Genomic DNA, 20,391 nt, shown 5'->3' with positions numbered 1-20,391 from the left:
TGTTACTACTTATATAAGTATCCTGTGTGTGTGTATGTATGTATGTATATGTATATATTTATGCATTTATACACACACACACAAATTCAATGTTATTGTTCCATTATTCAGAAGAGGATGTACGAAGAGGGAAAGCTGTTCTTATTATTTTATATAGCTATCATTAATGATCTTTACATGATTTTTTTCAGATCTTCAAGATCTGTCTCCAGGACTTTCTTTCCCTCCAGAAAGACAGCCAACAAAGCAAAAATGCTTGAGAAAGCAAGGCCAAGCCCTGTGAAGTTCACCTTCCTGAACCTGAGGAGCCCTTGGTTCCAGTTCACTTTGGGGGCTCTTGTTCTCCTGATGGAAGGACGCTCTGGTGAGTCGTTGTGGGTTGTGTCTGTCAAGCTGTTGCTGTTTTCTTGATATGTCATGAACTGTTAACTCTTAAAAATTGTTAAAATAATGAAATTCCCTGCAGCATGCATGGGCAAACTTCAGCCCTCCAGGTGTTTTGGACTTCAACTTCCACAATTCCTAACAGCCTACCAGCTGTTATGAATTGTGGGAGTTGAAGTCCAAAACACTTGGAGAGCCAAAGTTGGCTCATCCCTGCACGATAGCAACCCACTTGTTTTTGGGGTTCACAAATGCTCCATTAGAAAATGCATAAGGATGTGGATGAACTATACCTCCCATCATCCTGGGTCAACTCCCCCAAATGTTGCACGTATTCAAAGTTGGCCATGTTAGGTGCGCGCGCAAAGTTTGGTCCAGATCCTTATCCATTGTCGCTGGGAGTCACAGGGCTCTCTGGAGGTTGATGAACTATAACTTCCAAAATCCACTGTCAATCCTCCCTAAAACCTTCCACTATGTTCTGTTGGTCATGGGAGGTCTCTGTGACAAATTTGATCCAGATCCATTGCTGCTGGGAGTCGCAGTGCTCTCCGGAAGTGGGAGCCGTCTTGGAACTCACCCACAAACAGATACAGTAGAGTCTCACTTATCCAACATTCACTTATCCAACATTCTGGATTATCCAACGCAGTTTTGTAGTCAATGTTTTCAATATATCGTGATATTTTGGTGCTAAATTCATAAATACAGTAATTACTACATAGCATTACTGCGTATTGAACTACTTTTTCTACCAAATGTGTTGTCTAACATGATGTTTTGGTGCTTCATTTGTAAAATCTTAACCTAATTTGATGTTTAATAGGCTTTTCCTTAATGCCTCCTTATTATCCAACATATTCGCTTATCCAACATTCTGCCGGCCCATTTATGTTGGATAAGTGAGACTCTACTGTACCAACAAACCCACTTGCACACCTACAATCTTTGAGTTTAGATAAATAGATAGATAGATAGGAAGAAACAGGTTAGAATAATTGAATTCTGTGATATTTGCTAATGATAACTGCTTAGCAAGTGTACATAACAATAATTGCATATTGTGTATTAATCACAACATTAATTGCATAATGTTTGTTAATCACTGCTTTGATTTGCAACAACATTGTGCATTGAGAATTGCCTAATAGCTTACCCGTATATACTTGAGTATAAGCTGACCCGAATATAAGCCGAGGCAGCTAATTTTACCACAAAAAACTGGGGAAATGTATTGACTTGAGTATAAGCTGAGAGTGGAAAATGCAGCAGCTACTGGTAAATTTCAAAATGAAAATAGATCCCAATGAAATTATAATGAGACATCAGTAGGTTAAAGGTTTTTGAATATTTACCGTATTTCAAAGAAAAACAGTAAACTTGCTCTGTAAGTGGGAAAGTAGGGTCAACAAAAACAATATGGTATTAACAATAACTTAATAATGATAATAACTTCATTTGTACCCTGCCCTATCTCCCCATGGGGACTCAGGCCAGCTTCCAACATAGTAACAGGCAAACATTGAGTGCCTACATAAACAATGCAGAGCTAGATATAGATTTATAATTATATATACTAATTTCACATATGCATTTTCCCCTGAAATACAGTAGAGTCTCATTTATCCAACATAAACGGGCCGGCAGAACATTGGATAAGCAAATATGTTGGATAAGAAGGAGAGATTAAGAAAAAGCCTATTAAGCATCAAAATAGGTTATGATTTTACAAATTGAGCACCAAAACATCATGTTATACAACAAATTTGACAGAAAAAGTAATTCATTACACATTAATGCTATATAGTAATTACTATATTTACAAATTTAACACCAAAATATCACAATGCATTGAAAACATTGACTACAAAAATGTGTTGGATAATCCAGTATGTTGGATAAGTGAGACTCTACTGTATGTGCAAATCCTCTCTCTATATATGTGCATTTCCCTCCTGCAATATTTTCAAGCCCTATATATTTATGTCTAAATCTATCTAGAAATCTCTCTCTCTCTCTGTGCATTTCCCCTGCAATATTTACAATATTTTCATATCTATCTATCTAGGCATCTCCCTATATATAGATAATTACATCTGTATAGGATTTGCAAAGACTTGCAAATATGTGAGGCAAAACTTCATATATAAAAGAATGTTTACACATAGATACAGATATACAGGTACATGGAAATCTCTAGATATCTATATGGATATAGAATTTGCAAAGACCTGCAAACATATGAGGGGGCAATTCATATATAAAATTAATGTAGATAGATAGATAGATAGATAGATAGATAGATAGAGAAACATAGGTACATAAGGATTGCAAAGGCTTGCAGCGGGAAATGCCTATATATCTGTACCAGAAATTTACAAATATTTCAGGGGAAATGCTTTTATAAGATTAATGGATTAATATATCTTCTGCCAACCTAGCAGTTTGAAAACATGCCAATGTGAGTAGATCAATAGTTACCGCTCTGGCGGGAAGGTAACGGTGCTCCATGCTGTCATGCTGGCCACATGATCTTGGAGGTGTCTACGGACAACGCTGGCTCTTTGGCTTAGAAATGGAGATGAGCACCAACCCCCAGAGTCACACATGACTGGACTTAATGTCAGGGGAAACTTTTACCATATATATATGGTAATATATATATATATATATATATATATATATATATATATATTCTTCTTGCTGGCTTGACTTCTTTCCCCTTTCAAAACATTCCCTTGGTTAAGAGCGAGGGAGGCTTTGGAAAAGTAAACACTGATAAGGGAGGGTAAGATGGCTTGACCTTGACCCGATTATAAGCCGGGGAGGCTTTTTCAGCTCATAAATAAGGGCTGAAAAACTTGGCTTATCTTCGAGTATATGCGGTAACAATAATGCAAATTGATATTGATCACTGCTCTGCACCTCTGCTCTGTGCCTCACCAAAAGTTAGTTTTAGTTAGTTGTAACAGCCTGCTAGAAGGGGCGGCTTGACCCAGCATAGAATTTCAAAAGAACAGATTTAACTACTGTAGTTATTTTGCTGAGGACTTCAAAGCTCAGCACAGGGTGAGATAGTGGGGGAGTAAAACGGTTGAGGCAGCAAGGCCATAAATCTTCTCATAGGCAATGGGAATAAACTAGGAGGGTGATTAGCTAGCACTGACATAATGAGTTTTCAACATGCATGCTCCAGCAACAAGGATGACCTAATAACTTTATGGCGCATGGCCACAGAGATGGAAAAGTTTTCTCCAGGAAAAGAAAGTTATACCTCATATACCTCACAACCTCTACGGATGCCTGCCATAGATGTGGGCGAAACATCTGGAGGGAATGCTTCTGGAACATGGCCATACAGCCTGGAAAACGCACAACCACCCAAGGAAAGTTAAGATTGTCTATATAAACTGAAGTTGAACACGAAGAGTAGGTGTGGTGCTTCCTTTGTAAAGCTCACCATGTGTTTATCTGATCAAATGAACTCCTGTCTCTAGTGACTATAAGCTCACTAAAAGAGATCTCCTGTCTCTAGTGACTCATTATCGATTGTCCGGCAGATGGGAAACAGTTTGGTGTAATTTCAGATAGATAAATAGGTCTTTATTTAGCTATCAAATTATCATAGCTGCTATATACATTTGGAGGGAGGGGGACTCTGTGTGGCTTCTCTACTCCTTTTCTTTTTCCTTCTCAGTTTCCTCCACACATAACCTCTACTATTCCTTGACCATGTGGGAACACACCGGTGACCCGGTCCATTTTGTGCTGCACAACTATCTGGACTATGAGTCTCTGTATTACTATGACAACAACATCCGGGAGGTGATCCCCCACGCCACGTGGATCAATAAGGCCGAGAAAGAGTACCCAGGCTACTGGAAACAGAACCAGCTCGGAGCCGCGAGCTTGGAGCGGGGGCTGCGGGCAGACCTGCTCTACCTCAAGAACAATATCAACCAGACCATGAGTGAGTAAGTTGGTGGGGAGGAGGAAGCTTGGGATCCTTCTGTGACCCCTCTCTCCTTTCGGGGCTTACAGACACACAAACACCCCTGGAACTCATTTTGAACCCAGCGTTGGTTGTCTCCATGACACGGGGTCAACTTCTAAGGAGTTTCTGGGTCTTCTGCCTGAGCCCAATTCTACTTGTCTTTTGGTCAAATCAGAGGATATGCTGGAGTGTCTTTGTGGCCATTCAGACAGCAGGATCAGTTCCAACCAGTATACAGTAGAGTCTCACTTACCCAAGCCTCGCTTGTCCAAGCCTCTGGATAATCCAAGCGATTTTTGTAGTCAATCTTTTCAATATATCATGATATTTTGGTACTAAATTCTTAAATACAGTAATTACAACATAACATTTCTGTGTATTAAACTACTTTTTCTGTCAAATTAGTTGTATAACAGGAAGTTTTGGTGCTTAATTTGTAAAATCATAACCTAATTTGATGTTTAATAGGCTTTTCCTTAATCCCTCCTTATTATCCAAGATATTCACTTATCCAAGCTTCTGCCGGCCCGTTTAGCTTGGATAAGTGAGACTCTACTGTACCTAGAATCATAGAATCATAGAATAGTAGAGTTGGAAGAGACCTCCTGGGCCATCTAGTCCAACCCCCTGCCAAGAAGCAGGAAATCGCATTCAAAGCGCCCCCGACAGATGGCCATCCAGCCTCTGCTTAAAAGCCTCCAAAGAAGGAGCCTCCACCACACTCCGTGGCAGAGAGTTCCACTGCTGAACAGCTCTCACAGTGAGGAAGTTCTTCCTGATGTTCAGGTGGAATCTCCTTTCCTGTAGTCAGAGGCGGTCCAACCACCAGGCCAACTAGGCAGTTGCCTGTGGCGCCATCTTGTTGGGGGCGCCATCGAGGCAACTCCTGTCTTCTGCGGCCTGCCTCCACAAGGTATTGAACTGCTTTTTCTGTTGATTTGTTGTAAAACATGATGTTTTAGTGCTTAATTTGAAAAAAATGCAATTTGATGTTTAATAGGCTTTTCCTTAATCCCTCCTTATTATCAAACATTTTCGCTTATCCAACGCTTTTATTTTTCAGTGATTGGTTTGGGGGGGAGGCGCCAAACTTCTGTTCGCCTACACTTGAAAAATACCTAGGGCTGGCTCTGCCTGTAGTTTGAAGGCATTGTTCCATTGTGTCCTAGTCTCCAGGGCAGCAGCAAACAAGCTTGCTCCCTCCTCCCTATGACTTCCCCTCACATATTTGTACAGGCTAAACATGCCCAGTTCTTTAAGCCGCTCCTCATAGGGCTTGTTCTCCAGACCTTTGGTAATTTTAGTTGCCCTCCTCTGGACACCTTCCAGCTTGTCTACATCTCCTTTCAACTGCGGTGCCCAGAATTGGACACAGTGTGATTCCAGGTGTGGTCTGACCAAGGCAGAATAGAGGGGGAGCATGACTTCCCTGGATCTAGACACTATACTCCTGTTGATGCAGGCCAAAATCCCGTTGGCTTTTTTAGCAGCCGCATCACTTTGTTGGCTCATGTTTAACTTGTTGTCCACAATATCTTTTTTACACCTAGGCAGACAAAAATGAAATGCAGAGATATAGGATGGCTTGAAAACAGCAAGGGATCTAGATGTCTTGTAGGATCACAAACTGAACACGAGCCAACAATGTGATGCAGCTGCTAAAAAGGGCCACTGTGCTTCCATGCTGCATCAATAGGAGGATAGCGCCTAGAGATTGAGTGAAGTCACAGTTCCACTGTAAGATGCTATCAATTGTAATGTGCACCCTTATTTCAGTCAAACAACAAAAATACGTAAGATACACTTGCTATACTTAGATGCACTCCATTTTTAGAGATGTTTATATAAGTAAAGAAGTACATCTTATAGTTGAATAAATACAGTACTGTATATACAATTCTGGGCACCACAATTCAAGGAGATGTACAAGCTAGAACAGGCATGGGCAAACTTTGGCCCTCCTTCCAGGTGATTTGGACTTCCAACTCCCACAATTCCTACCAGCTGGCAGTTGAAGTCCAAAAAATCTGGAGGAAGGGATGAAGTTTGCCCATGCTTGAGCTAGAAGATGTCCAGGAAGGCTGTGCAGAGTGGTCAAGGGTCTGGAAAGCATGAATCCCTATGAAGAGTACAGTTAAATTTAGCTTGGAGAAAGCTGAGAGAAAAGATTAGAGCAGTATTTCAGTATTGGAGAGGATGTCCCATGGAGCAGGAATGGTCAAGCTTGTTTTTTGGAGACTAGGACACCATGGAGCTATGGATTCAAATTGTATGAGAAAAAGTTCCATGCAAGCATTAGAAATGTGGAACATACTCCTTCAAAGTCTGGTGTAGGCCCCTTTTCTGTCCCAGTCTCTAAAAAAGCAGAACATAATACCCCCCCCCCCCCCCCCGCCCCATTGTGACATGCTTCAAATCTTGAAACATGGCTCACATGTCTCCTCAGGTGCATGGAGTGAGATGCTTGGGAACAGGCCTTTGCAAGTATGGGTCTGATCATGAGGTGGCAAGTTTAGTTTTAATGATGGTTGTTAGAGGACTACCCAAATGAGTGTATATAACCCCATGGGGGAGTCATTGGAGTGGAGTATGATGCTGCATTTCATCCTATACATTCTATGAACTTCCTTCTCACAGTTCTATCTTCACCTGAGAAAATATGTCCTCCCTATGAATTGTTTACATCCCCAGGAGATTCTGTGGTATTTTTCTCCCAGAAGTTGCCATAGAGTCACCCTGGAGCAGTGGTGCCCAACCTGTGGGCTGTGGCCTAAAATAAGTTCCCTGAGACATGCAGGGAAAATCAGCTCTAGATTATTAAATATGGTTTTCTGTGGGCGAGCAGATGGCGACTACTAGATGGCATATGTTCTGTATCAGGAGCTAGAGCTGATGGGGTCTTTCCAATACAATTTTCTGAATCAGCACCCCAAATAACCATACCGAATCTGCAGGGAAGGCAGTAATAGCATGGGGCTGGAGAGATGAAAAAAAGTGGAATATGGTGAATTGGAATAATTATTTGTTTGACCAGGTTCAATCAGAAATTATTGCAAACGTAACCTCTGAGGATAAGAAGGAAGATAAAATGAGGAAAGTTAAAGAGAAATGGACAATATATTCAGATTGGATAAAAAGAGGCGAAGCCAATGTAAATATTGTACAGAAATGGGAAAAGTTGTGCTCATGGTTGGAGTTAAATTTCTAATGGAATTGTGGTATGGGGTAAGGGTGGGGGGAAGGGAGGGGGTGGGAAGGGGAAAAAAGAATGAATAGAATGATGATATATTAGATATGTGAGTAGACAATATAGATGGGAAGATGATTGAGAAATGTGATAAGAGATAAATGATGTGTAGGTATGAATTTTGTATTAAATGTGCAATACACTCACAACATGAAATATGAGATAATATCAATAAAATATATTTTTTTAAAAGTAGACCAAAACTGATTCATAACCCTTTTGGTACTAATGATGGAGAGTGGTCCCTAGCTGAAGTGGTCCCTGGTCTAAGTGGTCCCTAGTCAAAAAGAGGTTGGGCACCATTGCCTGGAGGAACTAGCAACTTCATAAAGAGGATACTTAAGTCCTTCAATTTCATAGAATCATAGAATAGTAGAGTTGGAAGAGACCTCATGGGCCATCCAGTCCAACCCCCTGCTAAGAAGCAGGAAATTGCATTCCTGCATGGTATGGTAACTTCTGGCAGAAGTCATTCTTTTCATTAGGGTTCACTGTTATCCACAGAAAGTTTGAGAACAGATGCCTGGCAGATACAGGGGTCATACTGTTGACAAACACTTCTGCTGCCGATTGGTCCCAAAGAGGCTACAAGATCCTCTTTCATAACTGGTCTTCCAGACCAATACAGCAGATAATGCATTTCTTAGCTGCCATGCAAATTAAGCTTGACTATGGGTTGGGTAACCTTCAACATGCTCTTGACCTCAGGTTACAAACCCATCTGTTTCATTTTAAGATCTGGTTATTGATAGTTTTATTTGTTTTATATATGCGTTTGGATTGTTGTTTGTACATATTAATATGTTAGAAGCCACTCCCTTCATGAGAGAAAAGCATGAAATAAATTATTATTATTATTATTTTATTATGACACAGCAAACAAGATAGACATGCTGGATTTCATATCACAAAACCACAAGTTAAACACTTCCCAAGTGTCTAGGACTGTGTGATGTATTTTAGGATGATGCGTGCAGATCCCAGTAGGGTGGCCTTTTGCAGTTGGCAGATCGTAATTTTGTCAATGTCTATTTTTCCAAATGCCGGCTGAGATCTTTTGGCACGGCACCCAATGTGCCCATCACCACCTGCACTGATTTCTGTCAGAGTCTTTGAAGTTCAATCTTGAGGTCCTGATAGCGGCTGAGTTTTTCCTGTTGTTTTTCGTCAATGCGACTGTCACCTGGGATGGCAACATCAATGATCCAAACCTTTTTCTTTTCCACAACTGTGATGTCTGGTGTGTTGTCTTCCAGAACTTTGTCAGTCTGGATTTGTAAGTCACACAGTATCTTTGCGTGTTCATTTTCCAATACTTTTGCAGGTTTGTGATCCCACCAGTTCTTTACTGCAGGGAGGTGGTACTTGAGGCATAAGTTCCAATGAATCATTTGGGCCACATAGTTGTGTCTCTGTTTGTAGTCTGTCTGTGCGATTTTCTTACAGCAGCTGAAGATAAGATCAATGGTTTCATCAGCTTCCTTGCACAGTCTGCATTTTGGGTCATCAGCAATTATTATTATTATTTTATTATGACACAGCAAACAAGATAGATATGCTGGATTTCGTATCACAAAATCACAAGTCGAACACTTCCCAAGTGTCTAGGACTGTGTGATGTATTTTCAGATGATGTGTGCAGATCCCAGTAGGGTGGTCTTTTGCAGTTGGCAGATTGTGATTTTGTCAATGTCTATTGTTCCCAAATGCCGGCTGAGATTTTTTGGCACGGCACCCAATGTGCCGATCACCACCGGGACCACCTGCACTGGTTTCTGCCAGAGTCTTTGAAGTTCAATCTTGAGGTCCTGATAGCGGCTGAGTTTATTATTATTATTATTATTATTATTATTATTATTATTATAGCAGCTGAGATTATTATTATTATTGTTATTATTATAGCAGCTGAGATTATTATTATTATTATTATTATTATTATTATTATTATTATTATTATCTGAACAAATCCCACCAAGAACCAATGGTATTCCCCATAGGAATACCAGAGGTCAGAAACTATTTGTAGGCACACCACAGTGACAGAATTTTCTCATCAAATGAACGGAAATAGAACTCGTGGCCCAAAGTAAAAAAGCAAACCGATAGGATAAAGATAAACTTGGCGAACAAAAACCAGCGAACATTTCAAGGGGAAAGCCTCATGCCAATGTTTCACCCCTCTTTGCAGGTACCCTAACTTGGCAGATGAGCTTTGGCTGCATGCTGCATCCAGACAATACCACGAGCTCCTACTACAAGACTGCCTACAACGGGAAGGACTTCCTTGCCTTCGACACCGTGAAAGGCAGCTGGACCGCCCTGAGCGTTGAGGGGCAGAATAACAAGCTGGAGTGGGACGCCAGAAACGTCACCAACAAGTCCTTCAAGACTTTCTTGGAGTTGGGATGCATCGCTTGGCTAAAGAAGTACTTGGAATATTTGGAAGGTGTCTCACTGAAAAAAAGTGAGTGCCAGCCACCCTTGTGTTCACACATCTCTCGGCTGGGTGGCCTGGCAGAGCAGCTTGGGCCTTGGGCTCTGGGGAGCGGGGTCTAGATCCCCACTCAGCCGTGGAAACCCACTGCATGATCTTGGGCCGGTCTTGCCTCACACTTTCTCAGCCTCAGCGGGAAAGCGAGGGAAATTTTCCCCCAAAGCAAGAGAACTTCAGATAAGGTCTCCACGAGCCAGAAACTAGTTGAAGGCACGCAGGAACAATTGCTCAGTTAATGAAGTAGATGGGTCTCTCCGCATCCATTCTTTAATGATACCAGAAGCAAAAATAACTTGGAAAGAGTGCATTTAGTTGCTTGGTGGAGTGCAGTCTACAGCCCTTGTCTGACACCCAAACCACCATATCACACTGGTGTATCCATGCGTGCCTTTGTCACACAGCTACATGTGTGCCTTCAAGTTGCCTTATAACTTACAGCAATCCTTTAATTTCAGAGAGTCTCCTTAGGCCAGGGATCCTCAGAGTTGGTTTTGCTAGTGCCTTTCTTCAAAATAAGAGCCCCAGTGGCGAAGTGTGTTAAAGCACTGAGCTGCTAAAATTGCAGACCGAAAGGTCCCAGGTTCAAATCCCGGGAGCGGTGTGAGCACCCGCTGTCAGCTCCAGCTTCTGCCAACTTAGCAGTTCGAAAACATGCCAATGTGAGTAGATCAATAAGTACCGCTCCTGCGGGAAGGTAATGGCGCTCCATGCAGTCATGCCTTTGGCTACATGACCTTGGAGGTGTCTACGGACAACGCCGGCCCTTTGGCTTAGAAATGGAGATGAGTACCAACCCCCAGAGTCAGACATGACTGGACTTAACATCAGGGGAAACCTTTACCTTACCTTCTTCAAAATATATCCTGCAGCACCTGATGGTCTCCCATCCTAGCACTAACCAGGACTGACCCTACTTAGCTTCCAGGATGAGATATTTCTTTATTTACTGTCCTGATTTTAGACTTTTTAAATACTGGTAGCCAGATTTTGTTCATTTTCATGGTTTCCTCCTTTCTGTTGATATTGTCCACGTGTTGGTGGATTTCAGTGGCTTCTCTGTGTAGTCTGACATGGTGGTTGTTGGAGTGGTCCAGCATTTCTGTGTTCTCAAATAATATGCTGTGTCCAGGTTGGTTCATCAGGTGCTCTGCTCTGGCTGACTTCCCTAACAACCACCAAGTCAGACTTCACAGAGAAGCCATTAAAATCCACAATGGAATGGAATTCACAAACAGGGGAATTCCAGACAGGAAACAACCAGGGCTAGTTAACACCTCCCAACAAAGGATTTGCCCAGACAGGAAACAGTCAGGCTTTGAAGGTGCAAGGCAAATCAAAGTGGTCAATTGCAACATTCACACTTTCCTTAAACAAATTAGAGTTCTCTCTCTCACGGACATTCCACAGATATATAAACCCCCCTTGCCTAGTTTCCAACAGACCTCACAACCTCAGAGGATGCCTGCCATAGATGTGGGCGAACCGTCAGCAGAGAATGCTTCTGGAACATGGCCATACAGCCTGGAAAACTCACAGCAACCCAATGATTCCGGCCATGAAAACCTTCAACAACACACTGATTGCATACTTTGTTTTTATATATAGAGAGAAGATAATTCCTGACTTCTTTGCAACTGCTTTCTTCATTGTTTTCCACTCATAAGGGGGTCCTGGGTCCCTAATCCCAGCGAAGGGGGAGGGCTGGCTGCGTGGCCCCGATTTTCCTTGTGAAACCATCAAGTCGATCCTTTCCACAGATCCCCCGAAGGCTAGGGTGACGATCCGGGTGAAGCCTGATGGCGAGGAAGTCCTCACCTGCCGGGCCTATGGCTTCTCCCCCAAGGAGATCAGCGTCAACTGGGTGAACGATCGGGACGTGATCACGGCCGGGGTGGTCTACGGCAATGTCACCCCCAACTTTGATGGGACCTTCTACACCTGGCTCAGGATCACTGTTGACCCCAAAGAGCGAAGCAACTTTCAGTGTCGCATGGAGCACGAGATGCTGAAGAAACCCATAAAGGTCTTTCTGAGGAAGCCTGGTAAGGGGGCAGTGGTGGGAAGGGTTTCCTAATGGGAGTGGAGGCGCTTCAAGACTTGTATCGGGAACACTGAGGGACAGAGGGGACCCCGGAGTGCAGGTCTGCTGCCTTGTTTTCACCTGTGTTTCCTATGTGGATGTACATGGGACAGATTCGGGTCAGGTAGGAAGGAAGGATGGACTTGCCTGCCAACATTTTCCAGAAATGAAACTACGACCCTGTGGTTGAGCAGCCTCAGTGTGTAGTCAAGTTCATATGATCATAGATTCCTAGAGTGGGAAGGGGCTCCCATAGGACATCCAGTCCAACCCCCTTCTGCCAAGCAGGAACACTCTCAACAGATGCCCATCTAGCTTCTGCTTTCAAACCTCCAGAGGAGAGTCTCCTGGACTCCCAGGCATCATATTGGCTTGAATCACCATATAACTGGGGTTTGAGGTGCTTAACAAGTAATAACATTACCGTGTTTCCGCGAAAATAAGACAGTGTCTTATATTAATTTTTGCTCCCAAAGATGCTCTAGGTCTTATTTTCAGGGGATGTCTTATTTTTCCATGAAGAAGAATTCACATTTATTGTTGAACAAAAAAATGAACATTTATTATATACTGTACCAGCATATACAAACCAGCATAACCAGACAAACTATGAACCCTATCAAGAATTTCTTGTTACTACCAATATTTCCATGTACAACACTTTATGGTATGTACATTTATTGATCCTGTATGCTCTGATGTTCTGTTCGGCGGGCATGCTTCCAAACAAAAACTTTGCTAGGTCTTACTTTCGGGGGAGGCCTTATATTTAGCAATTCAGCAAAACCTCTACTAGGTCTTATTTTTTGGGGATGTCTTATTTTAGGGGAAACAGGGTATCACTTGGAAGGAATAGGATGGAAATTGTATACTTCTTTCTACTTTGCCCACCAACCCAAAAAAGTTGGATTGTGTTCTTGTTTTCATTACATGCCTTCAGGTTGGCTTATGTTATGGGGATCCAAAGGCACCCCTGTCATGCTTGAAAACCAGTATGCTGTGCTGTGCCTCACTGTTTTGTTATGAAATCAAAAAGGCAAAAGTAGTTCCCTTCTTCATCACATAACTTAAATTCCACTGAGTTCTACATTTAAAATGTGGTATTCTAATGGGTTCACCACATTCGTTTTGGTTAAAGTGCCGTTTTTGAGTCGTTGAAACGTTGAGGGCAGCATTTTTTCCCAACGTTATCAGAGACAGGGCAGAATATAAATAAAGTTTTATTATTATACTACTAGCTGTGCCCGGCCACGTGTTGCTGTGGCAAATTGTGGTGGTGTTGGAAATAAAGTACAGTAGAGTCTCACTTATCCAACACTCGCTTATCCAACGTTCTGGATTATCCAACGCATTTTTGTAGTCAATATTTTCAATATATCGTGATATTTTGGTGCTAAATTCGTAAATACAGTAATTACTACATAGCATTACTGCGTATTGAACTACTTTTTCTGCCAAATTTGATGTTTTGGTGCTTCATTTGTAAAATCATAACCTAATTTGATGTTTAATAGGCTTTTCCTTAATGCCTCCTTATTATCCAACATATTCGCTTATCCAACATTCTGCCGGCCCGTTTATGTTGGATAAGTGAGACTCTACTGTATTGATGAATTGGCGCTAGTTAGTATGTGTTATTTTCTAAAGTATGTGAATATACAGTATTTCTGGCTGTTACTTGTTTTGTCTGTTGGAGGCAAATATGAAGGCCTCCGTTTTGCAGAATGTTTTGGATGTAATGGACTTTCAGCTTCAAACCCTGGCTGCTTCCTCCCTGGGGGAATGTTTTGTTGGGAAGGTGTTAGTTGGCCCTGATTTTTTCAAGAGGGGGAGGGGAGGCTAGAACGAGTACACTATGAAGAAAATGATGCTCTGCCTCTTCGCTTTGTGCTTCCTTGCCACAACTTTGTGTTTCTGCCATTCGAAGGTTGATCTTTCTTTTTTTGTTGTTCCATGTGAATGTGCATATTTATATGTTACCTGCTTCACAAGTGCTGTTGGTGGGGATGAGAGACAGGGCCTTCTCAGTGGTGGCTCCTCGGCTCTGGAATTTTCTCTCCAGTGAGACTAGATCAGCCCCCACCCTCTTGGCCTTCAGAAAGGAAGCAAAGACATCATTGTGGGACCAAGCTTTTGGCCTTTAAAGTAATCAAGTGCAAGAAATAAATAGGGAATGTGTGCAAATGACAATTGGAATGGCCCAGTTTATGGTTTTGGATCATGTGATTTTAATGTTTATATTAGGTGTTTTTAATTCTATGTTTTCATGTCTAAATGCTGTTTATATCTTATGTTTAATGGTCTTATTGATCTTAACACATAGTTACAGTATATGTTTCTTGTTTAGATTTTATGATTTGGTTTTACATGTATGTTAGGCATTGAATTCTGCCAATATTATGTTGTAAACTGCTTTGAGTCTCCCCCCCGCCCTCCCGGGGGTGAGAAAAGCGGTACAGTAGAGTCTCACTTATCCAACCTTCGCTTAGCCAACATTCTGTATTATCCAATGCAGTCTACCTTTTAGTAGTCAATGTTTTAAATACAATACGATGTTCTGGTGCTAAATTCGTAAATACAGTAATTACTACAGTAGAGTCTCACTTATCCAACATAAATGGGCCAGCAGAACGTTGGATAAGCGAATATGTTGGATAATAAGGAGAGATTAAGGAGAAGCCTGTTAAACATCAAATTAGGTTGTGATTTTACAAATTAAACACCAAAACATCATGTTACACAACAAATTTGACAGAAAAAGTAGTTCAATATGCAGTAATGCTACATAGTAATTACTGTATTTACGAATTTAGCACCAAAATATCACGATGTATTGAAAACATCGACTACAAAAATGTGTTGGATAATCCAGAACGTTGGATAAGCGAATGTTGGATAAGTGAGACTCTACTGTACTTAACATTACCATGTATTGAACTGCTTTTTCCTGTCAATTTGTTGTAAAACATGATTTGGTGCTTAATTTGCAAAATCATACCGTAATTTGACGTTTAATAGACTTTTCCTTAATCCCTTCTTATTATCCAGCATTTTCACTTATCCAATGTTCTGTCGGCCCATTTATGTTGGATAAGCGAGACTCTACTGTATATAAATGCAGTAAATAAATACCTAAATTATAAAGTACCTTTTCTTATTTAAAAATACCTAACAAAAATGGGGGTGGGGGGCATTGGAGGGCCTTAACGGATTAATAGCATATCAGTGCATTTCAATGGGAAAATTTGCTTTGAGATAAGAGTAATTTGAGTTAAAAGCTTGGTCACAGAACAAATTAAACTCTTAACACAAGGTAACACTGTACTTGTAGTATGGAACAGCTCAGCCAAACCATACAGGCCATGGGTGGGATATCAGCTATTGTCAACATGGAGCTAATTGGGCTGATTCCAACAGAGTGGCTCATTTTGTCATTCTTACTCTATGTCCATACCCCTGTGAAGAGTTGGAGGGCACGGAAAGGCTTTGGCTTAGCGTATTTGGCTGGGGGTCGCAGGAGGATGTTTGGGAGCCCCCTCCAACCCTCTGCTTGTCTCCTTGCCAATTCCAGGCACATCGGGCTCCGCCATAGGAGGCGGCATCGGAGTCTTCCTGGGCCTCCTCCTGGTAGCAGCGCTCTTTGCCTACAGCAGTAAGTAATCCCTGGCAGAACCTGGTTGGACGAGTCAGGCTTCCTTTGTTGACCCTGTGATTCCGTGGGAAATAAGCTTGATTCACCTTCCCCCCTCTGATAACTAAAGATACTTCTATCGCAGGAGTGAGTCAGGGCTGAAGTTGGTCCATGCCTGTTCTAAACTATTTGTTTAATAATTATTGTCACTGAGCTTTATTTTTATGCTACATTTCGTAAATGTAGGCCGATGCAATTATTCCCAAAAAATACTAAGGAAGAGCGCGTTACCATTGTGCAGGAGCCATATTATATATTATTTATTAATTGGTTCAGTCAAGTCAATTTGTCACTTGCCCAATAACAGTGTTTCGGTGTGGAGCACTACAAATAATAATAATAATAATAATAATAATAATAATAATAATAATAATAATAATAATAGACAAAATCACCATCTGCCAACTGCAAAAGGCCACCCTACTGGGATCTGCACACATCATCAGAAAATACATCACACAGTCCTAGACACTTGGGAAGTGTTCGACTTGTGGTTTTGCGAAACGAAATCCAGCATATCTATCTTGTTTGCTGTGCCATACAACGTCGTTGTGTTGATAATAATAATAATAATAATAATAATAATAATAATAATACTTTGGCAGAAACCAGTGCAGGTGGTCCCGGTGGTGATCAGCACATTGGGTGCCGTGCCAAAAGATCTCAACCGGCATTTGGAAACAATAGACATTGACAAAATCACAATCTGCCAACTGCAAAAGGCCACCCTACTGGGATCTGCACGCATCATCCGAAAATACATCACACAGTCCTAGACACTTGGGAAGTGTTCGACTTGTGATTTTGTGAAACAAAATCCAGCATATCTATCTTGTTTGCTGTGTCATAATAATAATAATAATAATAATAATAATAATAATAATAATAATAATAATAATCTTCCAAAAGGGACTTATAGCAGTGAACAACAAAGGCAGGAAACATTCAATGCTATATAAAAGAAAAACACATAAATAACCTTTCCATCCAAAACCCTCACAGATCCATATTTAAACCAAAAGACTCATTTTGTAACATTTACAATTTCATAGTGTAAAAAAATCCAAATGGACTCGAATCTACACATGTTTTTAAATTTGGTATTATATTATATGTTTTTATTCTGTATTGTTATTTTGATTTGTATAAGCTGTTGTTTTAGTGCACTGTTTTTGGGCACTGAATTTTGCTAATTTATGTAAGCCGCCTTGAGTCCCCTCGAGTGAGAAAGGCGGGATAAAAATGCTGTAAATAAATAAATAAATAAATAGAAAATCAGTGACAATAAATAAAAAATGAAGAAGCAGAAAAGAAGGCAGCTATAAAAGGAAGCATAGAAACAAGACAAGTCACTGTTATTAGTAATGTCCAATATTTAGGGGAAATTTTTTTAAGCTGACCCTTGAGGAGTCCTGCGGACCCTGAAAGTGCTTCTTTGCTAAGGCGAAATAGGCTAACCTGTGAACATGCTGCTCACTTCATTTTTAATCCTCAAAGCCCCTTTCATCTTAGTCAGTATGAGTAGTCAAGACAAAATGTGATCTGCTGCCCATGCTGAAAGACCCCCATCCATCCTGTGTAGTGGATTGAAATGTTTACTGGGATCAGATTTCTTCCATTGATGCTATATCGGCCACTGTTACCTTTTAGGTATGTCTTCTTTTTGGGATAATGCATTTTTTATTCCTATAAGGGAAGTACAGGAGACATTCCAGGACTTCGTGTGAATGCTTCTGTAGGGTTGGATGGACATTTGCTGGGGGAAATGGAAACCAAAACTCTCTGATTTTGTCTTTACAGGGAAAAGACGGCATGTTGACCAACAAACAGGTGAGGGACCACCCTCCCTTTTTAAAGGAAAAATGCATGATACGGGCATGGTCAAACTTGAGCCCTCCAGGTGTTTTGGACTTCAACTCCCACCATTACTTTTTTAAAAAAATGTATATTTATTTATGTTTATCTGCTATAAATACTAAGCATTTATACAAAGCAATGGAAATGCACTGAAATCTATATATATAAAAGGGTAATGAAATTTCGGCCTAGGACAAAACAACAAAACTACACATCCCAGAAACCCTAAACTTGGCAGCACAACCCCTCATCCATGCCTCTACGTTCATACAACAAAAAGAAAAGAAAAATAAAGTCCTAATTAGAGGGAGAGGAATAATTATTTTTATCCAATTGCTTCCAGTTAGAAGGCTAAGCTCCACCCACTTGGTCTCCTAGCAACCCATTCAGCCCAGGGCCACTTAAATCAGGCCTCTTCCACACTGCCTATAAAATACAGATTATCTGATTTCAACTGGATTATATGGCAGTGTAGACTCAAGATGAGCACCAACCCTCAGAGTCAGACACGACTGGACTTAATGTCAGGGGAAAACCTTTACCCTTTACCTTAACTACCACCAATTCCTCAATACTTTATTTCCCATACCACCAGACTTCGCCACAGCAACGCGTGGCCGGGCACAGCTAGTATACATATAAAAGTGTACTTATTTATTTACTGTAAATGCATTAAGATATAAATTATATGTAGGAAACCATTAAACCATTATTATATTGTATTATTATATATTTATTATTATTAAAATAATTTTTATTTCAGAAAACATAATTCCAAACATAAACAAAAAACATATGCAAGAAAACATATTGAAACAGTATCTGCACCGAGAAAATACCATATTAAGGGGTTTTCTTACTGTATAAGATCAACAGATAAAGTCAGCAAAGATACCCTCATTTTACGTAATTAATAATTTAAAAATAATGATAATGTAGTAATAATAAAGAAACACCTAATTTAGTTTGAATCTTTCCCCATCTAGTTTTTTTAAAAAAAACTTCCATAGTTCCTAATAGTTGGTAGGCTGTAAGGAATTGTGGGAATTGAAGTCCAAAACATCTGGAGGGCCCAAGTTTGACCATGCCAAGTCAGAAGGCAGACCAATGCTCAATGTCTCAAACACTGTAAGAAATCCAACCTGCATAGCCTCCCACATTTCACAGATTTTTTTTTTTCGTGACAGGAGCCACTTGAGAAACTTCAAGTGACTTCTGGTGAGAGACAATTGGCTGTCTGCAAGAACGTTGCCCAGGGGACACCCAGCTCCAGCTTCCCATGCAACAAGCCACAACAAGAAGCCTACCAGTCTTGTTGTAACTTGGGGACAATAACTGGACAATGATATTTAAACCAAAGATTCCAGACAACATTATTGACAGCAGTTTCTGGTCCTCAATTGTCGTGAAAATTCCCATTACAAGTATTACAGCTACAGGCAAGCAATCTGTCCTTACTGGCCAATGGGTTAACTCTCACCTTTTTTGAAAAAGTGATTTTTAAAAGATCATAAAGTCCCAGATGTTGTTCCTATTTCTTTCCTGTTTTATTTTGGAGCTGTGTCCATGCCTTGCTGAGAATGTTCTCTGTCAGCTCCTGGTACAATCAGGGAATTTTTTTTATGTCCACATTGCTGAATTCTAGTCCAGAAGACGAGTCGGACAATGACTCGTGGAAACCCACCAGCCGACTTTGGGCTAGTCATATTCTCTCGACCTCAGATTGAGGCAAAGGCAAACCCTCTCTAAACAAATCTTGCCAAGAAAACCTCATTTATTTATTTTGTATCAAAAGCATTGCACAAATTAGTATAAAACCAATAGGAAGAAGCACAAGCAACTAACTATCTTTTGACCAAAAACAGGCAACAGCGACCCTGTTATGGGGCCTTTAGGGTCTACATAATTCAGAAACAACTTGAAGGCACACAACAATGAGGACTAAAAAAATGGAAAGAACGAGAGTAATGTTGGGAATCACCCTGGACTACTCAAGTCTAAATGTAGTCAGATAGATGGTAGAGTTAGATTGAGGGAATCCTTTCCCCGTTTCCAAAGCCTAGATAGGCTTTACTGTGTTTACGTCCTGTTTACGTCACATCCCTTACTTTGAAGTTAGTAGAAATGTGAATCTTCAGGGACACTGACTTCTCATTGGTCAGAATGTCTTTTATGGCCCCAATAAACTGGACCATGAGGTTGGAACCATTTTGGTTCAGTCTTCTCCCTTTGTTCTTCAAGCTAAAAACATCACCTTGCCTTTCCTCCTGGCAAGATGTGACTATCTAGCTGTTATTTTTCCTTTCTTATTTTTCCTTAGAAACTAGTCTAGAGTAGACTAGACAGCTCCCAAGCCTTTCTATCTACAATGGAGTTCTTTTTACCTGAATAAATCCTTTTTGAACTTTTACTAAGACTCTGCAGTCCATTGCAATCCTAAATAGTCAAAGGCTTCTCTTTGCTCACCTCGTGTAAGTAACTGTTGCATTTGAAAGCTTTTGCTTTTGCTACTCTGCTGCATTTTGGTGGAATCTCCCCCAGAGAGGGTTAAATTGAGTCTAACTGCTCAGAGATGACCACAACAAGTAAAACCTGGGCCCTTTCCGTCAGCCTGGATGTGGTTTCTTTAGTTTATAACAGCAAG

At 40.8% G+C, this 20,391-nt stretch overlaps 1 protein-coding gene across 4 annotated transcripts in view; it reads left to right on the top strand.

Annotated features, from left to right (window-relative positions):
• The window catches only part of LOC100555175 (major histocompatibility complex class I-related gene protein), a 33,934-nt gene that overhangs the window by 3,342 nt on the left and 10,201 nt on the right, over window positions 1–20,391 (top strand). For all 4 annotated transcript variants that reach the window (XM_062973210.1, XM_062973211.1, XM_062973212.1 and 1 more), the window contains exons 2-7: window positions 192–364; window positions 4,082–4,354; window positions 9,814–10,089; window positions 11,877–12,161; window positions 15,771–15,851; window positions 17,691–17,720. In XM_062973210.1, coding sequence (XP_062829280.1) covers window positions 253–364; window positions 4,082–4,354; window positions 9,814–10,089; window positions 11,877–12,161; window positions 15,771–15,851; window positions 17,691–17,720 — 1,057 coding nt within the window. In that variant the 5' untranslated portion in view covers window positions 192–252. The remainder of the gene's footprint in view (window positions 1–191; window positions 365–4,081; window positions 4,355–9,813; window positions 10,090–11,876; window positions 12,162–15,770; window positions 15,852–17,690; window positions 17,721–20,391) is intronic.

The sequence above is a fragment of the Anolis carolinensis genome, chromosome 2, assembly GCF_035594765.1.
Source record: "Anolis carolinensis isolate JA03-04 chromosome 2, rAnoCar3.1.pri, whole genome shotgun sequence".
In the NCBI taxonomy this organism is placed as follows: Eukaryota; Metazoa; Chordata; class Lepidosauria; order Squamata; family Dactyloidae; genus Anolis; species Anolis carolinensis.
The sequence above is the reverse complement of the archived record's forward strand: the minus strand, read 5'-3'. Positions and strand labels throughout refer to the sequence as shown.